Source organism: Periplaneta americana, chromosome 2, assembly GCF_040183065.1.
Source record: "Periplaneta americana isolate PAMFEO1 chromosome 2, P.americana_PAMFEO1_priV1, whole genome shotgun sequence".
Taxonomy (NCBI): Eukaryota; Metazoa; Arthropoda; class Insecta; order Blattodea; family Blattidae; genus Periplaneta; species Periplaneta americana.
The window spans coordinates 75496471-75513526 of record NC_091118.1 but is presented as its reverse complement, the minus strand read 5'-3'; the positions used below and the strand labels follow the sequence as shown (position 1 = coordinate 75513526).

At 35.7% G+C, this 17056-nt stretch overlaps 1 protein-coding gene across 4 annotated transcripts in view; it reads left to right on the top strand.

Annotated features, from left to right (window-relative positions):
• The window catches only part of LOC138694346 (uncharacterized), a 233884-nt gene that overhangs the window by 190097 nt on the left and 26731 nt on the right, over positions 1–17056 (top strand). For 3 of the 4 annotated variants that reach the window (XM_069817975.1, XM_069817976.1, XM_069817977.1), the window contains one exon: positions 641–4436. In XM_069817975.1, coding sequence (XP_069674076.1) covers positions 641–4436 — 3796 coding nt within the window. Of the gene's footprint in view, positions 1–640; positions 4437–12759; positions 12897–17056 lie in introns of those variants that run through there. The other variant, XM_069817978.1, reaches the window with a different exon arrangement.

The window sequence follows — 17056 nt, the reverse complement described above, 5'->3', positions numbered from 1 at the left end:
GGCAGCATTTAAATTATTACCCAAAACGTACTTAAGATATCCTAATGAAACTTTGCGTATAAAGTTCTCTCATGTGAACATATACTAAAACTTTAAGATAGAATGAACAGTTTTTTTTAAATAATATTTATAAACATTTTTTGAAAGAAATTAATGTGCAATGAAATAAAAAATAAAAAATATTTTAAAAGTAATATGTTACATATTTAAGTGTATGTTGTAGACATGTTTATTAAAAATAGACCAAAAGAATAATGTATATCAAAATTCAAATATTTGAGTAGGCTAACTTATCATTAAAATTCTGCCTGGCTAAAAAAGATATCTAAAACATTTTTCATAATTAAAAGAAAAATAACTATTAGGTTTTCAAAAACATTAAAATTTTTTTATTGATGTACAGATAGTGTATATGAAGCATGCCAGTTTTTGTTTCCTGAGAATATAGATTCTGAAAAAGAAAATGTTGAGATATAGTAAAATTATGTTGGTGAAAGGTGAACCTCTCACCTTAAGGGACTATCAATATCCAACTGCCAGCAAACACTATGTTTCCAGCCGCCAGTGTGGTCGCACACTCACAGATGAATGTCTATTTGAAGGCTCTGTAGAATATTACAAGAATTGTGTTATCTTGCAGGGAGATTACACGAACACAGCATCATCCTACATGGTGTCGCATCACATGTATGGCAGCTACATTCACGTAAGCAACTGTCAGCAACAATCCTATTATCAAAATCCATCCAACTTCAGTTACCTCAATGCTGCCTTGCCCACTCCTCCAGGGATTGACGCCCCTGCACCACCAGATACTCCTCCACCTTTGCCTCCACCTCCACCTCCACCTCCACCAGAACCTGATACAGACAAAGATTGGGCTGATGGCTCTCCTCTACCTGTATTGAACAACAGGATGCGAACAGTGAAAAGTGGAGTGTCCCCTCTGATCACCCGTTTGCAGTCGAATTTGAGGTATCTCCTGCCTGTCGTCACCAAGAACAAACCATCCTCAGATGTACTCCAAGTCATAAACAATGCGCTTGAATCTCCCCGTAAAGCACCAGACCTTTGTACATCACCGTCATCATCATCGTCATCTTCATCAGCTAGTCCCTTCATTCAGAGCCCTGTAAAGGATGCAGTTTCAACTCAACTCGCCGAGAACAGCAACTGGGAACCAGAACAGCCGGTAGCCAAAAAGATGAAGCTGGAGGATGACAGAGCAGATAGTCCTAGACTGTCTTTTAAACCCAGGTGCCAGTCATTGGCGAAACAAGCAATGTTGCAAAACAGGGACTTCCTTCTGGGCATGACAGACACAGACTGTGAGATGGTACAAGATAATAGAAGCAACATACCAAGTTCTGAACTCAGCCAAATGAGCATACCTCCAAACAATGTTGAAGAATTATGTGGAGAAGATCCTGTAAGAAACCGAGATGATGGACATCTGAAAGAAATAAGAGCTCATTCTCACAGTGCATTTGAAGACATAACACTCCTTGATAGTGAGAACAGAGAAAGTATAGCTCTTGATTGTAAAAGTGAAATTTCAGCTGTTAATTGCAGAGACGAGATTTCACCCATTCTTCCTCAAGAACAGCTAGACACAGCTGTGCTAAAGAACCAACCCTCTCAGGTTGAAGTAGTTACACCTGTTGACAATAAGATAAGTTGTAGCAATAAGAGTGGTAAGGCATCTGCTATTTCTGCAGAATCAACAAATCAGAGATCAGAAAGTCCTGAACCAGAGACAGATAATATTAAGAAACAACCAATGTCAGGTCAAGATCAATTGATTGAGGAGGATAGTGTACCGAAAGTTGTGCTAGGAAGTGATACAGTTATTACTATCACAGAAGAAAAGACAGGAACTCTCTATGACGAAAAATGCACAAGAAAAGATGATGTTGCAGTAGAACTGTGTCAAGAGTCACCACATCTACCTGAAGCAGTGATAGAGAGTGATAAAAGTATTAATATTACAGATGGAATTTCCTGTGAAGAAGAAAGCACAAAAAAAGAAAATAATGCAGATGAAATACATGAGGAAATCCAAAGTGTACCTGAAGCAGCTATTAATAAAGTTATTACTGTTGCAGATGGAAAGGCAGGAATTCTCAGGGAAGAAGGAAGCATAAGAAGAGATAATGTTGCAGCCGACATTAATAAAGAATCACCGGGAATTAGTACAGTCATCAATATTGCATTTGCTAAAAGAGGAACTGTCTGTGAAGAAGAAAGTACAAGAAAAGAAAATGCTACAGCTAAAATGTATGAAGTATCGCCAAGTGTATCTGAAACAACAACAGGAAATGGTACAACCATTAATGTTGCAGTTGTGAAAATGGGAACTTTTTGTGAAGAAAGTACAAGGAAAGAGAGTGCTGTGCCCAAAATGCATAAGAAATTGCTAAGTGTCCCTGAAGCAGTGACAGGAAGTGACACAGTTATCAACTTGATAGATGTAAAGATAGGAAATTTCTGCGAAGAACAAAGTGCAAGGAATGAGGACACTACATCCAAGTTACATCAAGAAATTCCAGGTGTACCTGAAGCAGTGACAGAAAATGACACAGTTCCCAGTGTCAAGGACAGAAAGACAAGAAGCCCAAAAAGGGAGGAAGCTGCAGCTCAATTGCATGAATTGGAAGACAGAAAGGTGACAGATGGGGTGGAGTCAGTGGATCACAGATCAGTGTTATCAGATGGGGTGAAGCAGACTTTTGAGCCAGTGGGTCACAGACCTAAGTTATCAGATGGGGTGGAGCAGACTTTTGAGCCAGTGGATCACAGATCAAAGTTATCAGATGGGGTGGAGCAGACGTTTGAGCCAGTGGATCACAGATCAAAGTTATCAGATGGGGTGGAGCAGACTTTTGAGCCAGTGGATCACAGACCTAAGTTATCAGATGGGGTGGAGCAGACTTTTGAGCCAGTGGATCACAGACCTAAGTTATCAGATGGGGTGGAGCAGACTTTTGAGCCAGTGGATCACAGATCAAAGTTATCAGATGGGGTGGAGCAGACTTTTGAGCCAGTGGATCACAGACCTAAGTTATCAGATGGGGTGGAGCAGACTTTTGAGCCAGTGGATCACAGACCTAAGTTATCAGATGGGGTGGAGCAGACTTTTGAGCCAGTGGATCACAGATCAAGCTTATCAGATGGGGTGGAGCAGACTTCTGAGCCAGTGGATCACAGATCAAAGTTATCAGATGGGATGGAGCAGACTTTTGAGCCAGTGGATCACAGACCTAAGTTATCAGATGGAGTGGAGCAGACTTTTGAGCCAGTGGATCACAGATCAAGCTTATCAGATGGGGTGGAGCAGACTTCTGAGCCAGTGGATCACAGATCAAAGTTATCAGATGGGGTGGAGTGGACTTTTGAGCCAGTGGATTACACACCAAAGTTGTCTCCTTCACATGAATTACAATGTGTGACAAAAGAAACACCAGTAGACAATAACACTTTTAATGATATTGATGCCATTCAAACATGTTTGAAATTTGAAGTGCCAAATATTGAAAATCACAATGACTTATCTATCAAGTCTGCTGAAAAGGCATTAGAGAGTGATAAGACTGCAAGGATGCTTTCATCAGGGTCTATTTCGCCAAGTAACAAAGAGAATCTGCCACTCAAGAGTGGGTCATCATCTACAGACTCTAAACCACTGGTGCAGAATGAAAAACATAATCAAACTGAAGCTCTGGGTTTGAATGTAGAGTCTAATAATTCTGAAATTGTGATAGGGAGTTTAAAAGTGCCATTGTTAGCAGATGATGCATCTCATGACATTAATGACATGTCAGATTTGGAAAGCAAGACATCTCTGGTATCATCAGGGAAGAAAATCAAAGGTGATAAGTCAGTGAAGTGCATCAATGATAATAAAAATACGAAAACAGCAAAACCACTCTGTGTAGCATATTCAATCAGACTCAGCAAACGGGCTGCATTTAGCAATGTTGAAGACAGTAAATCTACAATAACTACAGAAAAAATGTCTCTTAGAATTAAGAATGAGGACAAAAAAAAATGTGTCAAAATGTCTGAAAAGACATTTGGTAGTGATACTGTGTTCTTGATGAATGCAGATCATAGTGATGCTGATAAACGAAATGGATTGAAAACAGAAACATTACAGACTCCCACAGATAAATCAAGCAAGTCAGAGATAACTTCAGCTGTGAATAATAGAACTGGAGATGAAGACAAAATCAAGACTCATCTAAAAGCAGCCAAATCAGGCAAGTCGGAGATAACTCCAGCTGTGAATAGAAGAACTGAAGATGAAGACAAAATCAAGACTCATCTAAAAGCAACAAGGAAGTTAAAAAAGAGAGCAACTTTCAGAAGATCACATAACTCCCTGGCAGATGAAATTATCCGAAGATTATGCACACAGATGTCAGCAGTAATGAAAGGTAAGTGTGCAGATGAGTTATAGTTCTTCCATAGATTAGCAAAGCATTTTGAAGATGAGAAACTTTAAAATACCTTCCAAAACTACACATATTGTAAATGCAATTTGTTTTATTTATTATTGTGCATAAACTATAGACATTGTTTGCATGACAATTTGATTATTTAGCATGATTTTCCAACTGGAGGATTTATTGACATAATTATAGTTGTAATTATAATTCTTAAAATTTCTTTTAAATTCAGAGACGAGAAAATCATTTTTTTTTATGTTTAGTCAGTAGTTCGAAGATTGGTTGGAACCTCGTAAGTGACACCAGTAAGGCATCACTCATGAGTATATTATTTTAATGTACTGAAGTACATATGATATTTCCGTGCAGATATGCTTAGTGGATAAAGCATCAGCACGTAGAGCTGAAAACCCGGGTTCAAATCCCAGGCCGGAGAGAGTTTTTCTCCGTTGCATTACTCTTTCATCGTATCACTCATGAGGCAACGAAGCCAGGAGATATTGGGGTAGGGTGGTCAGTTCCTTTTCACCTCCATTGCATACATCTCTTATTAGTAACATTTTTCACTAATCAGACTTAAGATGTATGCAACATTTGTTCTTTCTCTTGACACATATCGTCAAGTGAGATGTACTGCCTGATAGTAAATGTATCAGCCAGAATCTCAATCAGAGGTAAAGAAAATTGTGATTCTTTATTAACTTCACTTTTAAACATTCGTTTTAAACTGAATATGCTATTTAGAGATGATAAGATGATATTAATTGCTGTTCTTCATCATCAACATCAACATGGCTTGAGACTTTTGGCCTGTTCTGTCCCCAGTAAAATTGCTGACTCCACATTTCTTCGCTCTCGTGGATCGTATTGAAAAGCTTTCTTCAGGATGCAGTATTCTTCCATCCTATTTTAAATGCTCTTTCCATCTATGTTGATAATCTTCTATGTGCTGTACAATTTTTCAATGTGTAGCTTCATCCTGATAACTTTATTTCTTTTGTGTTCAGGTAATGATATATCTGCCATTGAATGTAGAAACCTCTTCTTGGAAGCTTTTTATCTCTTTCTGACAATGTCCATGTCTCTGCTTCATAAAACAGTACTGGTAGTACCATTGTTTTGTAGAACTTCAGTTATTTCTTTTGATGTTTTGTTTCATAAACGTCTTATTGGCTCATATATGCATTGATATTTATAGTTTTTCATTCATCCATGTCCATATTTTTTTCTGATAAGCTATTGTACACTCTAAATACCGTATTTTCCGGCATATAAGATGCATTGATCTATAAGACATACCCCCTTTTTTGAACACATATTTTAGGAAAACCACTTTATCGCTTAATAAACTTACTGCAATTCAAGACACTGAAAGTCCCGCTTTTCTGTAGTCTAAAATCCATGTATTCAAAAACATATTTTCATCACAACTCTATTTATCAACTCAAGTTCTGGCCATTTTGTAGCTCCACTTGGTAGGTTATGTTTACTATGAGTTGCATTTTTTAGATCCTCTTCCTGATTCCGATAAGTTCTTAACATTTTCTCAGTTGGGATGGCCCAAAATGCCTTTCTGCAGCCCTGTTACCATGTTCCTTAGCATACTCAATCACATGTAGCTTGTATGAAATAGTGTAGCAATGCCGACGTTTTTCAGCCATAATTTACAAAGAAATTAAAGAAGATTAGCAGAAATTTATCAGAAATCACAACAATCGCGACAAAAATGGGAAATTTAAATGAACATATGTGATCGTGAATAACAGTGCATGCGCATCCACTGAACTCTCTGTAACTGAAATGCTCCCAAGCACTGCAAGGAAGCGAAAAAGGAGTACTTGTAGAGTTTAACTCAGAACAGAGAAAATTTTCAGAAATAACAGTAATAAAAAACTGAATATTGGCCTATAAGACACACCCTGTTTTTAAGACCTATTTTCAAAGAAAAATAAATGCTGCTTATACGTCGGCAGATATGGTATTTAAAGCTATTTACTTGTTTTGTAATTTCTAAATCTACTATATTTGATCTTTTGTGATGATTCCCTATAAATACTATTGTTTTGTTTTTGTCCTTGATATTTTAAGATATATTCCTTAGTTATATAAATTATAAGCTGCTGAGTTAGCTCTGTGGCAGCACTTCTGCCTCCAGACTAGCCGGTCCAGGTTTGATTCCCGGTGGGGTCAGAAATTTTCATGTAAAATTTCTACCTCAGGACTAGGAGAGATGGCGGTGCACAACTTCTAATCACTAAATTGTGCACCAATATGCCTGGGTTAAATCCCAAATCTCTCCGCAGTGCACATGAAGAGAAGGCATATGTCACTGTTTATAGTGATTCGTCCGTCGGATGTGGACATTAAGCCTGGCAGCCCTCTTGGTGCTATTTGACAGGGATAGGCTATGTGCTGGCATCGGGTTTCCCCTTCTCCCTTATCTTCATCATCCTCAACCATTCACTACACTTACACAAACACTAACACATACACTCACCCTAATACACGACATAACTCTTCACAGATACACATCATGCATAACATGGCCTGCTGAAATGGTGTGCAACTTGAAAATGGGTCACAGTCCTGTCATCTATCTGCAGTATGTGGAACCTGAATCACTCAAGTGAAGTGGGTAGGCATTACACACACACACACACACACACACATACATAATTTATAAGCAGCAAGTTGAAGATGTTTCTCTGAATTTGTTATCACAACTTGATCGTCTGCACAAAGTAGATAGTTCATGGCTGTCCCACCAATAATAAAATCACGATTTAAAATATGTTGTTGTTGTTTTCTAATGCCAGGCATTTGACAATAAAGTCATTTGACCTCTTGCACTCCAATATTTTTCAAAGATATTATCATGGCTAGCCATTGAAGCACAGATTTTGAGGTGTACGATTTAAATATTTATCCATGTTTTGTAACTTAATGTACAATATTGCAGGGGCGTATTCCTTGAGCTATTCAAACCATTACGAAGATAATGGCGTATGAATGGTTAGTTCTTCTTGTGGGCTCAAGCACTGTAACATTCCAATACATTACTTGCTTAGCTTATAGTCAGTAGAGAAGGACGATCACTATGCATATAAATAAAGCACAGTAAATTCTTGCATCTACTAGGACAACTGACGAAATACTTCATTGTTGTATGATCGTGAAAATGCCATTGATAATACTCTCATGATGAATATGCTGATATTGTGTTCGTGTATGGAGTGTATAATGGTAATACTGCAGCTATTTCCGGAAATATCAGGAACGATTTCCAGACCATAGGTGTCCAACTCAAGAGGTATTTACACATACTTATAGACATTTAGCCGAATGTGGAAATGTTCCAAGTTCTCATGTACAACAAGAAGAAGGGCAACCAGAACGAAATGAAATAAGACTTAGTCATTAAGAAATGAAATCCATGGCTAACAAGGAAACATTCTCGGGGGCGGGGGGGGGGGGGGGAGATAAAAAGTTAATTTTTTTCTTCCATCATGTTAATAATGTCAAAACAAGTGCTTATACAAATTTTGGCCACTCCACCGCAATAATGAGGTCGTCCAGGAAGTGATTTCCCCTGGGGCCGTTTACGAAAAAAAAAAAAAAAAAAAAAAAGCACAATTTCATGGAAAGATTTATTGAAACAGAACAGATATAGCAATTGAATACCGTCCAGAACAAGGTTGTAATTTAATTTTAATTTTTTAGAGCAAGATTGACAATCGGACATGTATGCTGATTTTAATACGATAGAAGCATTACACATAGTGCACATTAACAAGTGCACATTAACAACCATTATTGACGAAAAAGTCAACTTATGTTCTGGGCGGCTATTCAATTGTTGCACTATTTTTCAGCATATTTCCCACTGAAATGAGACATTTGTCATACCATGGGCTCATATTTGTATCCTTGTGTCGTGTTGTGCACCTCTTTGTTGATCCCATGGTATGATAAATGTCTCAGTTCTGGTGGGGAATATGTTGAAAAATAGCGCAACAATTGCTGTATCTGTTTCAATAAGTCCTTCCATGAAATTGTGCTTTTTTCTGTAAATGATCCCAGGGAAAATCAGTTTCTAGACAACCTCGTAATTGCAGTGAAGTGGCCAAAATTTATAAAAGCATTTGTTTTGACATTATTAACGTGGTGGAAGAAAAAAATTAACTTTATCTGTCCCCATGAGAATGTTTGCTTGTAAGCAAATTACATAATTACATGATGAAGGTATATTGTATTAATGCTGCAGCAGAGTACATAGGACATCATCTGATCATTACTGCAGAAGCCACACATTCAATATTGCATCGAGCTGATAAGTGTAGGTTAAGCACAAGGGGCAATTTTCGAACGAAACCAGCACCAATCACACAATATATATATATATAAAATATAAACAAGTTATTGGAAACTTACGAAGACCGCTCTTCTGTTGTTATTTGTAGCTTTTCATGTTGCACTATTTCGAGGTAAACAGGTAAAGATAGATTTTTGCAAGGTTTTATCAAATTCATAATAAAGAGCAGACACTTTTTGTATGTCTTGTGATATTATTGCCATGTTTTAACATGTACTATTAATCATCGTTAGAAGTTTCAAACTTGAGGCTCGTTTATCTCGTAAACTATTATAAATTTGACTAAGGCATATTAGATTAAATCGATGTAGAATTGAACAAGGAATGTCCTTGAAATCTTGCACATGAAGTTAAGTATTCCCTATCAGGAATAATAGAAACAGGGAGAACCAATTAAAACTTCACTAAGGGGTTAGGTACAGCTTATAGTAGTAAAATTTTTGGAAATATTCAACATTTTTTTTCTCCGTTATTGTATCTTGTACAGTAATGAAAATTGATATGTGTAAAACACTGTCCTTCTGCTATATGACAAAAAATATTTTTACGATTTAAAAAAAAATTATATATATTTTTTTTTTTCAAAATTCAAAACAGTGGCAGTTCACTGTGAAGTGATGAAGCGTTTCCCTCATAACTCATAAACTTGTTAACTTCTTTATGTTATCTCGCTTTTATTTTTTTGCTGAAACTCATGTTTACAATATCATGCTCTTTAAACTACATTCCTTAATAAATTATTTTATTTTTTTTTTGTGTGTTAGAAGAAAATAGGCCTACTGATATTTGACCATTTTTTAAATGAATTTATTTTTTATCAGACAATCTATCAAAGGTAGAGAAGTGATTTTGCATCATATTGTAGATATGATATGCATAAATACACACAGAATATTTCATCACAGAATGTTGGATAGTTTTTGAGTTATGAGGTAAATGCTTCATCACTGCACAGTGAACTGCCAGCATTTTGAATTTTGAAAAAAAAATATATATATATATATATATATATATATATACTTTTTTTTTTTTTAATCGTAAAAGTATTTTTATCATATAGCAGAAGGACAGTGTTTTACACATACTAATATTCATTATTGTACAAGATATGGTAATGGAGGAAAAAAGTGTTGAATATTTCCAAAATTTTACTGCTGTAAGTTGTACCTAACCCCTTAAATATGCTGCTACTATGGCCACTATCAGAACTACCAATAACTTGACCTTGCCTTGTGAGTACATTCTTTCTCCGATGAAGTTCAATGTTATATTAAAAGCCAAGATACATTTAATACTAGTCAAAACATTAATAATTTTAATACAAGACAAAATCAGATCTCTATCTACCTTCTATTAGTCTAATCTCTTATAAAAAGGAGCCCACTATTCATGTATTATCGTCTTCAGTGCACTACCCAATTATCTTAAAGCTTTGAAGGGCCATCAGAAAAGGTTCAGAACAGAATTAACCAAATTTCTACATACTCATACCTTCTCCACAACTGATGAATTGTTTTGTTTATGCTTTTGAATTGAATTAATCTGCTTGGTATTATGTATTGGCTGTTTTGCATAGCTCAACTGATTGAATTGTTTCGGCTTGTAAATGGAATTAATCTGCTTGCTATGTAGTGTATATTATTTTGTATAGCTTAACTGATGAAACTGTTTGCTGTATATTGTATATTTTTGTACAGCTACCAGTGTAGCTCAGTCGGCAGACTCGCTTGCCGGCTGATCCAGAGCTGTGCTTGGGTTTGGGTTAGATTCCAGCTTGGGCTGATTACCTGGTTGAGGTTTTTTCCGAGGTTTTCCCCAACCGTAAGGCAAATGCCAGGTAATCTGTGACAAATTATCGGCCTCACCTCTTCTTGCCAAAAAATTGTACAACTCTTAGTTTGTTCCACATCTTGAAGCTTCAATGCCAATGTACGATCTATGGAATACAATAACTGACGAGAAAGACATTACTACTACTATTACAGTACTACCACTAGTACTGCTACTACAATGACCAGCACCTTCACTGCTGCTGCTGCTGCTGCTGCAACGAGATTTTTATCTCACTGTTTTTATTGTGCTTATTTAAGATGATATAGGTTCATATCCTGGTTGGGACAAGTTACTTGGTTGAAATTTTTCTGGGGTTTTCCCTCAACCCAGTACAAGCAAATGCTGGGTAACTTTCGGTGCTGGACCCGGACTCATTTCACCATTATCACCTTCATTTCATTCAGATGCAAATAAGCTTCGTAAAATAACCCTATTAAAAAAAAAACAACTAGTCTATGAAGCAATTTGTTGGTTTATTTGTGGCTTGATTATTTTTCTTGTGGTTTGAGTGATTGGTTTTGTTGAAATTTGATTGTTTGACTTGTTTATGATTTGATTGATTAGTTTAACTGTGATTTGGCTGCTTGGTTTGATTATGGTTTGATGGATTAGTTTGGTTATAGTTTGATGGATTACTTGGTTGTGATTTAATCATTGATTTGTATTTTGATTGTAGTTTGATTTGGTTTTGTTTGGCATTGGGTGTGGTTCTTTTATTATGGTTTGATTAGTTCGGTTTAGTTTGCTTGATTTATTTTGTTTAGTTTAGTCACTGCTTTTTCTGTGGTGAAATATGCCGGAACAGTGTTCTGGCACCTTTTTGTTGTATTTTTCATCATGAAATCGAGACATATGTTAATTGTTTTGTTTATGCTTTTAAATTGGCATCAACCCCTTTGATTTGATTACCCCCCTTTGATTTGATTACCTGGTTGGGGTTTTCCGAGGTTTCCCCCAACCAAAAGGCAAATGCCGGGTAATATTTTGGCGAATCCTCGGACCTCACCTCATCTCACTACATCTCGCCAAAATATAAAAAATTGCACAAAATTGTAAAAATTGTAGAAAATTACTAAATTGTAAAACTATAAAAATTTGTAGAAATTGTAATTGTAATATTGTAAAATTTTGACTTGTTCCACATCTTAAAGCTTCATTGCTCATATAAGATTTATGGAATAAAATAAATGAATGAATGAATAATTATGTTTTTAACATAATTTTTCTTTAAACTCTGCTTAGCTTCTAAAATTGGACGAAAAGGAAGTTAAAAACGACAAAATTCCCATGCACTAGACAGTAATCATCTCCCTATCCACTATAATATATTGTTTGTTTCCAATGGCTAGATCTTGACTTAATGTCATCTTCCTCTCTATAATATATTCTACACAGGGTTCCACCACCTTTTTTTCCAGAAGGAAAGCACTGAGTTTTATTTGGTTTGATTTGATTTCTTCTTCATCTAGACTCATGTCTCTTGTTGTGGGGTCAGGTATGAGCTAGCATCCTCCATCTGTCACAGTCCTCCCAGCCATTGTCTACCACTACTTCTCGCCATGATTTCCCTCTTTTTTTTTTTTCTTCGATGTTCCTCTTTATTTGATCTTCCTCTTCTAGGTCTTCCAACAGGTTTTTTTTTTCCTTTTACGTTCAGTTTCAATGCTTTCTTTGGTAATCCCTCTTCAGCCATTCTCATAACATGCCCAAATCATATAATTCTGTTTTCCTCAAATATATCCCACAATTTTGCGATTCTCAAAATATTTTTTATATCTTCATTTTTAACTAAAGCTCTTCGTGTTTTCTGTACTATATTTCTAAGGAATTTCATCTCTGTCGCCCGAATTCTGCTCTGATCTTGCATACCAGCAATGTTGTCAAAATCGATATTTTCTCTTGGAAATTTGTCATTAGTCCATTCTTTTGTCGTTGTTTGAAAATATTTTCATTTCCTGTTGAATGGTGACCTCATTTCTTATAACATGTTAAATTTACCACAGATCTATGCAGATTAATTTTATGCCTGATATTATGCATGTTTGTATTTGTGCTAGCAGGTCTTCATGGCCGCCTTAGTAATCAGTTGACTTATGATGATTGCAGACGAGGGTTCGAGTCTCAGTGTTGGCGGAGTCTTATTGTGGTGGACAAAGCTGTTTTTCTGGAGGATTTTCACGGAATTCTCCCATTTCCATATCAAGCCAGCATGATGTAGCACTGTGACTGGCATATAGTTGCCATTCAGGCTCCTCCTTCATAACAGAAAGAAAAATAAACCAGGTCTTTTTTTTTTTTTTTTTTTTTTTTTTTTTTTTTTTTTTTCTTGCTCTTTGTGAATTGTCCAGAAACTCGAACCATGTTTTAATATTGACTGTAAATAAGCGAAATAAAGTTCTTCATTTTTTCTATATAAACTTTTAACACTTATATATCACTGATTAAATTTCTAACTTCTCTAACATGTTAATATTTAGGATTTACCTTGCTTGCCTAGGCTTTGGTGGACAATGAGGCACAAGACTTAAACTAGTCAAGCAAGGTAAATCCTAAATACAGTAAAGGAGTTAGAAATTTAATCAGCGAAATTAAGTTGTTCTGCTAAGGGAACTTTCCACAACATCAAGTCTAAACCACCTTCGAAACTTTATACATTTGTAAATACAGTAAAACCTCGTTGATACACTTCTGCTTAAAATGCTGTCAAGTTCATTACGCTCTTCTTATTTGGTCCCTGGACATTTCGTATGTCATATTATCATATAGAGTTCTGCCCAAGGGCAGGACTTCCACTGCAAACCCAGCTTTCTCCAATCTTTCCTATTTTCTGTCTTCCTCTCAGTCTCTGCATATGATCCATATATCTTAATGTCTATCATCTGATATCTTCTTTTACCCCAAACTCTTCTTTCATTCACCATTCCTTCCAGTGCATCCTTCAGTGGACAGTTTCTTCTCAACCAGTGACCCAGCCAATTCCTTTTTCTCATCCTGATCAGTTTCAACATCATTCTTTCTTCCCATTCTTTCCAACACAGCTTCGTTTCTTATTCTGTCTGTCCATTTCGCATGCTTCATTCTTCTCCATATCCACATTTCAAATGATTTATTATGTAATCCTGCATAATTTTACTCTCTTGTAACACTTTCAAATTTAATTTGTAACATTTTTTCGGACCCTCCAGTCAGCACTATCGGAAGTTGTATTTACCGGTACTTTTCTTTGTACGAAAGAATTTTAACACTAAAGTTTCCCTGTCAATACATTCCTGTCCTTCTGTAAAATTTAGTCATCCTTTGAATTCTGTGGAGTGTGCAATAAGTTTGCATTGCAAAATGGCAAAGTGGAAATCTATCTATAACTGAAAAATTACATTAGTGTTGCTCCTAGTGGTATATCAAATGAAGTTATCTGTAGTTACTTGCATTGCAGAGAAAATATCATTCATAATAGCAGTAGGCCTACAAACACAAGGCAAACAACAATAAAAGATTTTTTTCACATGAAATGAGCTCTTATTTGCATTTTGCACTGTAACTGATGCACAGTATAATATTATGTTTCCAATGAAGTGGTGTCTAAATTGTTTTCCCCATTTCATAAATTTTTTCCCATCTATAGCATTGTCCCACTTGTAACATTTTAAGGTCACAGTCCCATGACGAGCATATTAACGAAATTATACTGTATTACTTTGTAAAGGAAAAGTGATCTATAATAATGTAGCTGTTGAGTACAAGCATACACACTAAAAAATATATTAAAAAAAAATGTTCAATCATACCAATAATTGAATGGACATTTCAGTTGTTAACAAAAACAATCCAGGTACCATATGTACAGAGATTACATTATACAGTCGACTTCTGATAATTCGCTTTGCGAGTAATTTGCGATCTTTTTTTTTGGAGGGGGGGGAAGTAACGTCATTTATGTTTTTACACGATTTACACTCTCTCCCTCTCTCTTAAGAAGTTTGCGATCTAAAAGCAGAAAAATGAACAGTTCTCTAAGGGAAGAAAATGACATAATTTTTTGTTAAACTGAAGTGTGTTATGATATTTTGTAAAACTTATTTTTCTTGTTTCTGTCCCACTGTAGTACTGTATAATATTATAATGTTCCAAAATGTTTTGCAGTGTTTCACATTTTGCTTGTGATTTTGAAGTGTATTTTATTAATTACCTGTCAGAGTAACTTTTACTGGACTTAAAATAATAATAATTATAATGATAGTAATAAATTTTACGGATAATTCGCGATTTCTGATTTCCGATTTCCAAGAAATGCTCCACTGTGTCAATAGTAGTACAACATGACGAGGAAGATTGGAGACAGACATAAGGTTGAACTCACACGGACCACACCTTTGCGATTATTTTGCAGTTTTTTATGCTGTTGTGCTGTCAGCAGAACAGACTATATGCGGACTACTCTCTAGTGATCGCTTGAAGTCCATATTGACCACAAACAACCACACCGCAAACTTAGTACCAAAATGTGCTATTTGAAGACCTGAGAATGATAAGTGGATAAAGACAATATTTTTATGAAATTGAGATTTTAATACCAAACGCAACTATAGCCTTTATTTATCTACTGGTGTGAAATCGTAGTCAAATACTTCGTACAAAGAGAACTACATGGCTCTGAATGTTATCATTTTCTAGATTTCCACTTTTGTTGAGAAGGAGAGGTGGACAAAGACCAGACTTATCCTGTTCTCACTCTCAATGTTACAGCAGAGTAGCGTGGTATGTACATCAGGTATGTCTAAAGTATGGCAATTTCGATCCCGGCCCAGATTGATGGCATTTAAGTGTGCTTAAAGAACTCCTGCCAGACAAAATTCTAGCACATTGGCGACACTGATATAACCTCGGCAGTTACGAGCATTGTTAAATAAAACAATTTACAATTTTACAATTTTTTCTACTATTTGAGTTGTAGAATATGTAAAATGTTTGTATATTCTGGTGAAAATATTGCAGTGTCTGAGACACAACATGCTCGTATCTGATATTTGTGTTGCTATTAAGAAAAGAGTGCATGTGAATGAAATTAATTTGGATTTAGCTGGAAATCTGTATGAATCTCAATACCAAGAAATCAGAAAAAATTGCTTGATATTTTGAAGCTTGAGAAGTTCATTCCTCCATTGTATAAACTGTGATATAATCATATTCGTGAGTAGGTATGGATATTAATAAAAAAAAGGACATAGAGATGGACTCAAAGTCAAAATAATAGCATATAAATATGATATGTTTCCTATTCTTTTAAGTAACTGCAGACATTATTATTTTGGCGAATAGTATTTACATTTACATACACATTTTGTCTTGAAATAATTTTAATTCTTTCTTTGAGTGTGAGAACTGGATACATTTATTCTTATATTTTTTTAAAATAATATAAAGGGAATTAGATAATTTTTACTATAATGGCATAAAATGATTATTTTTTTAATGTTAAAACACATTTTAAGTAAAGTTATTTATGTAGCTTAAGTTCATATTTTTGTCACTTGTATTGAAAGAAATTCAGAATTTTGAGTGAGAGTAAGAACTGAATAACTCCATCGTCATTTCATTGGAGATTCAATTAATATTTACTTTAATGTTATAAAATGTTAACAGATATTCGAAACTTTTCAATGACTATTAAAACATTTATTGAATGTTGAAAAAATTGATGAAAGTAGTTTTTTTTCTCGATTATCTCAAAACTGCTGTCTTGGTCTTTATCCACTTATCATTCTCAGGTCTTCATTTGCCATCGGCAATTAAGTAAGCAACTGTCGTTTCCAAGGATGTGGTGTCGGCAGTAAGTGGTCTGCGTGTTGCACTGTGTGAGTTATGCTCAACCACCGACAGCAACAATTCTGTGGGTGAAACCAACCACTCATTGTGACAGACGTCGACACTGACTTCAGTTAATGGTCCGAGTGAGTTACTGTCATCTGTTTCCATACTGATTCCTGACCACGCACAAGTGAATCACTGTTTTGTGATGTGGTATTGTTGTGCTGTGGTCTGTGTGAGTTAAGTCTAAAACTGTAACTGATGAGAAGTGAAAAATAACAGATGAGTGTTCCAATAATCTAACATAAAGGCGTCCACACCTCTGGAGTAACAGCGCATCTGACTGCAAAATCAGGTGGCCCGGGTTCGAATCCCTGTCAGGGCAAGTTACCTGGTTGAGGTTTTTTCTGGGGTTTTCCCTCAACCCAACATGAGCAAATGCTGGATAACTATTGGTGCTGTACCACAGACTTATTTCACCATCATTATCACCTTCATTTCATTCAGACTCGAAATAACCTTAGTTGTTTGTACAGCATCGTAAAATAACCCACTAAGGAAAAACATAAAAGTTAGGTACTGAAATGCATGTTTTAGT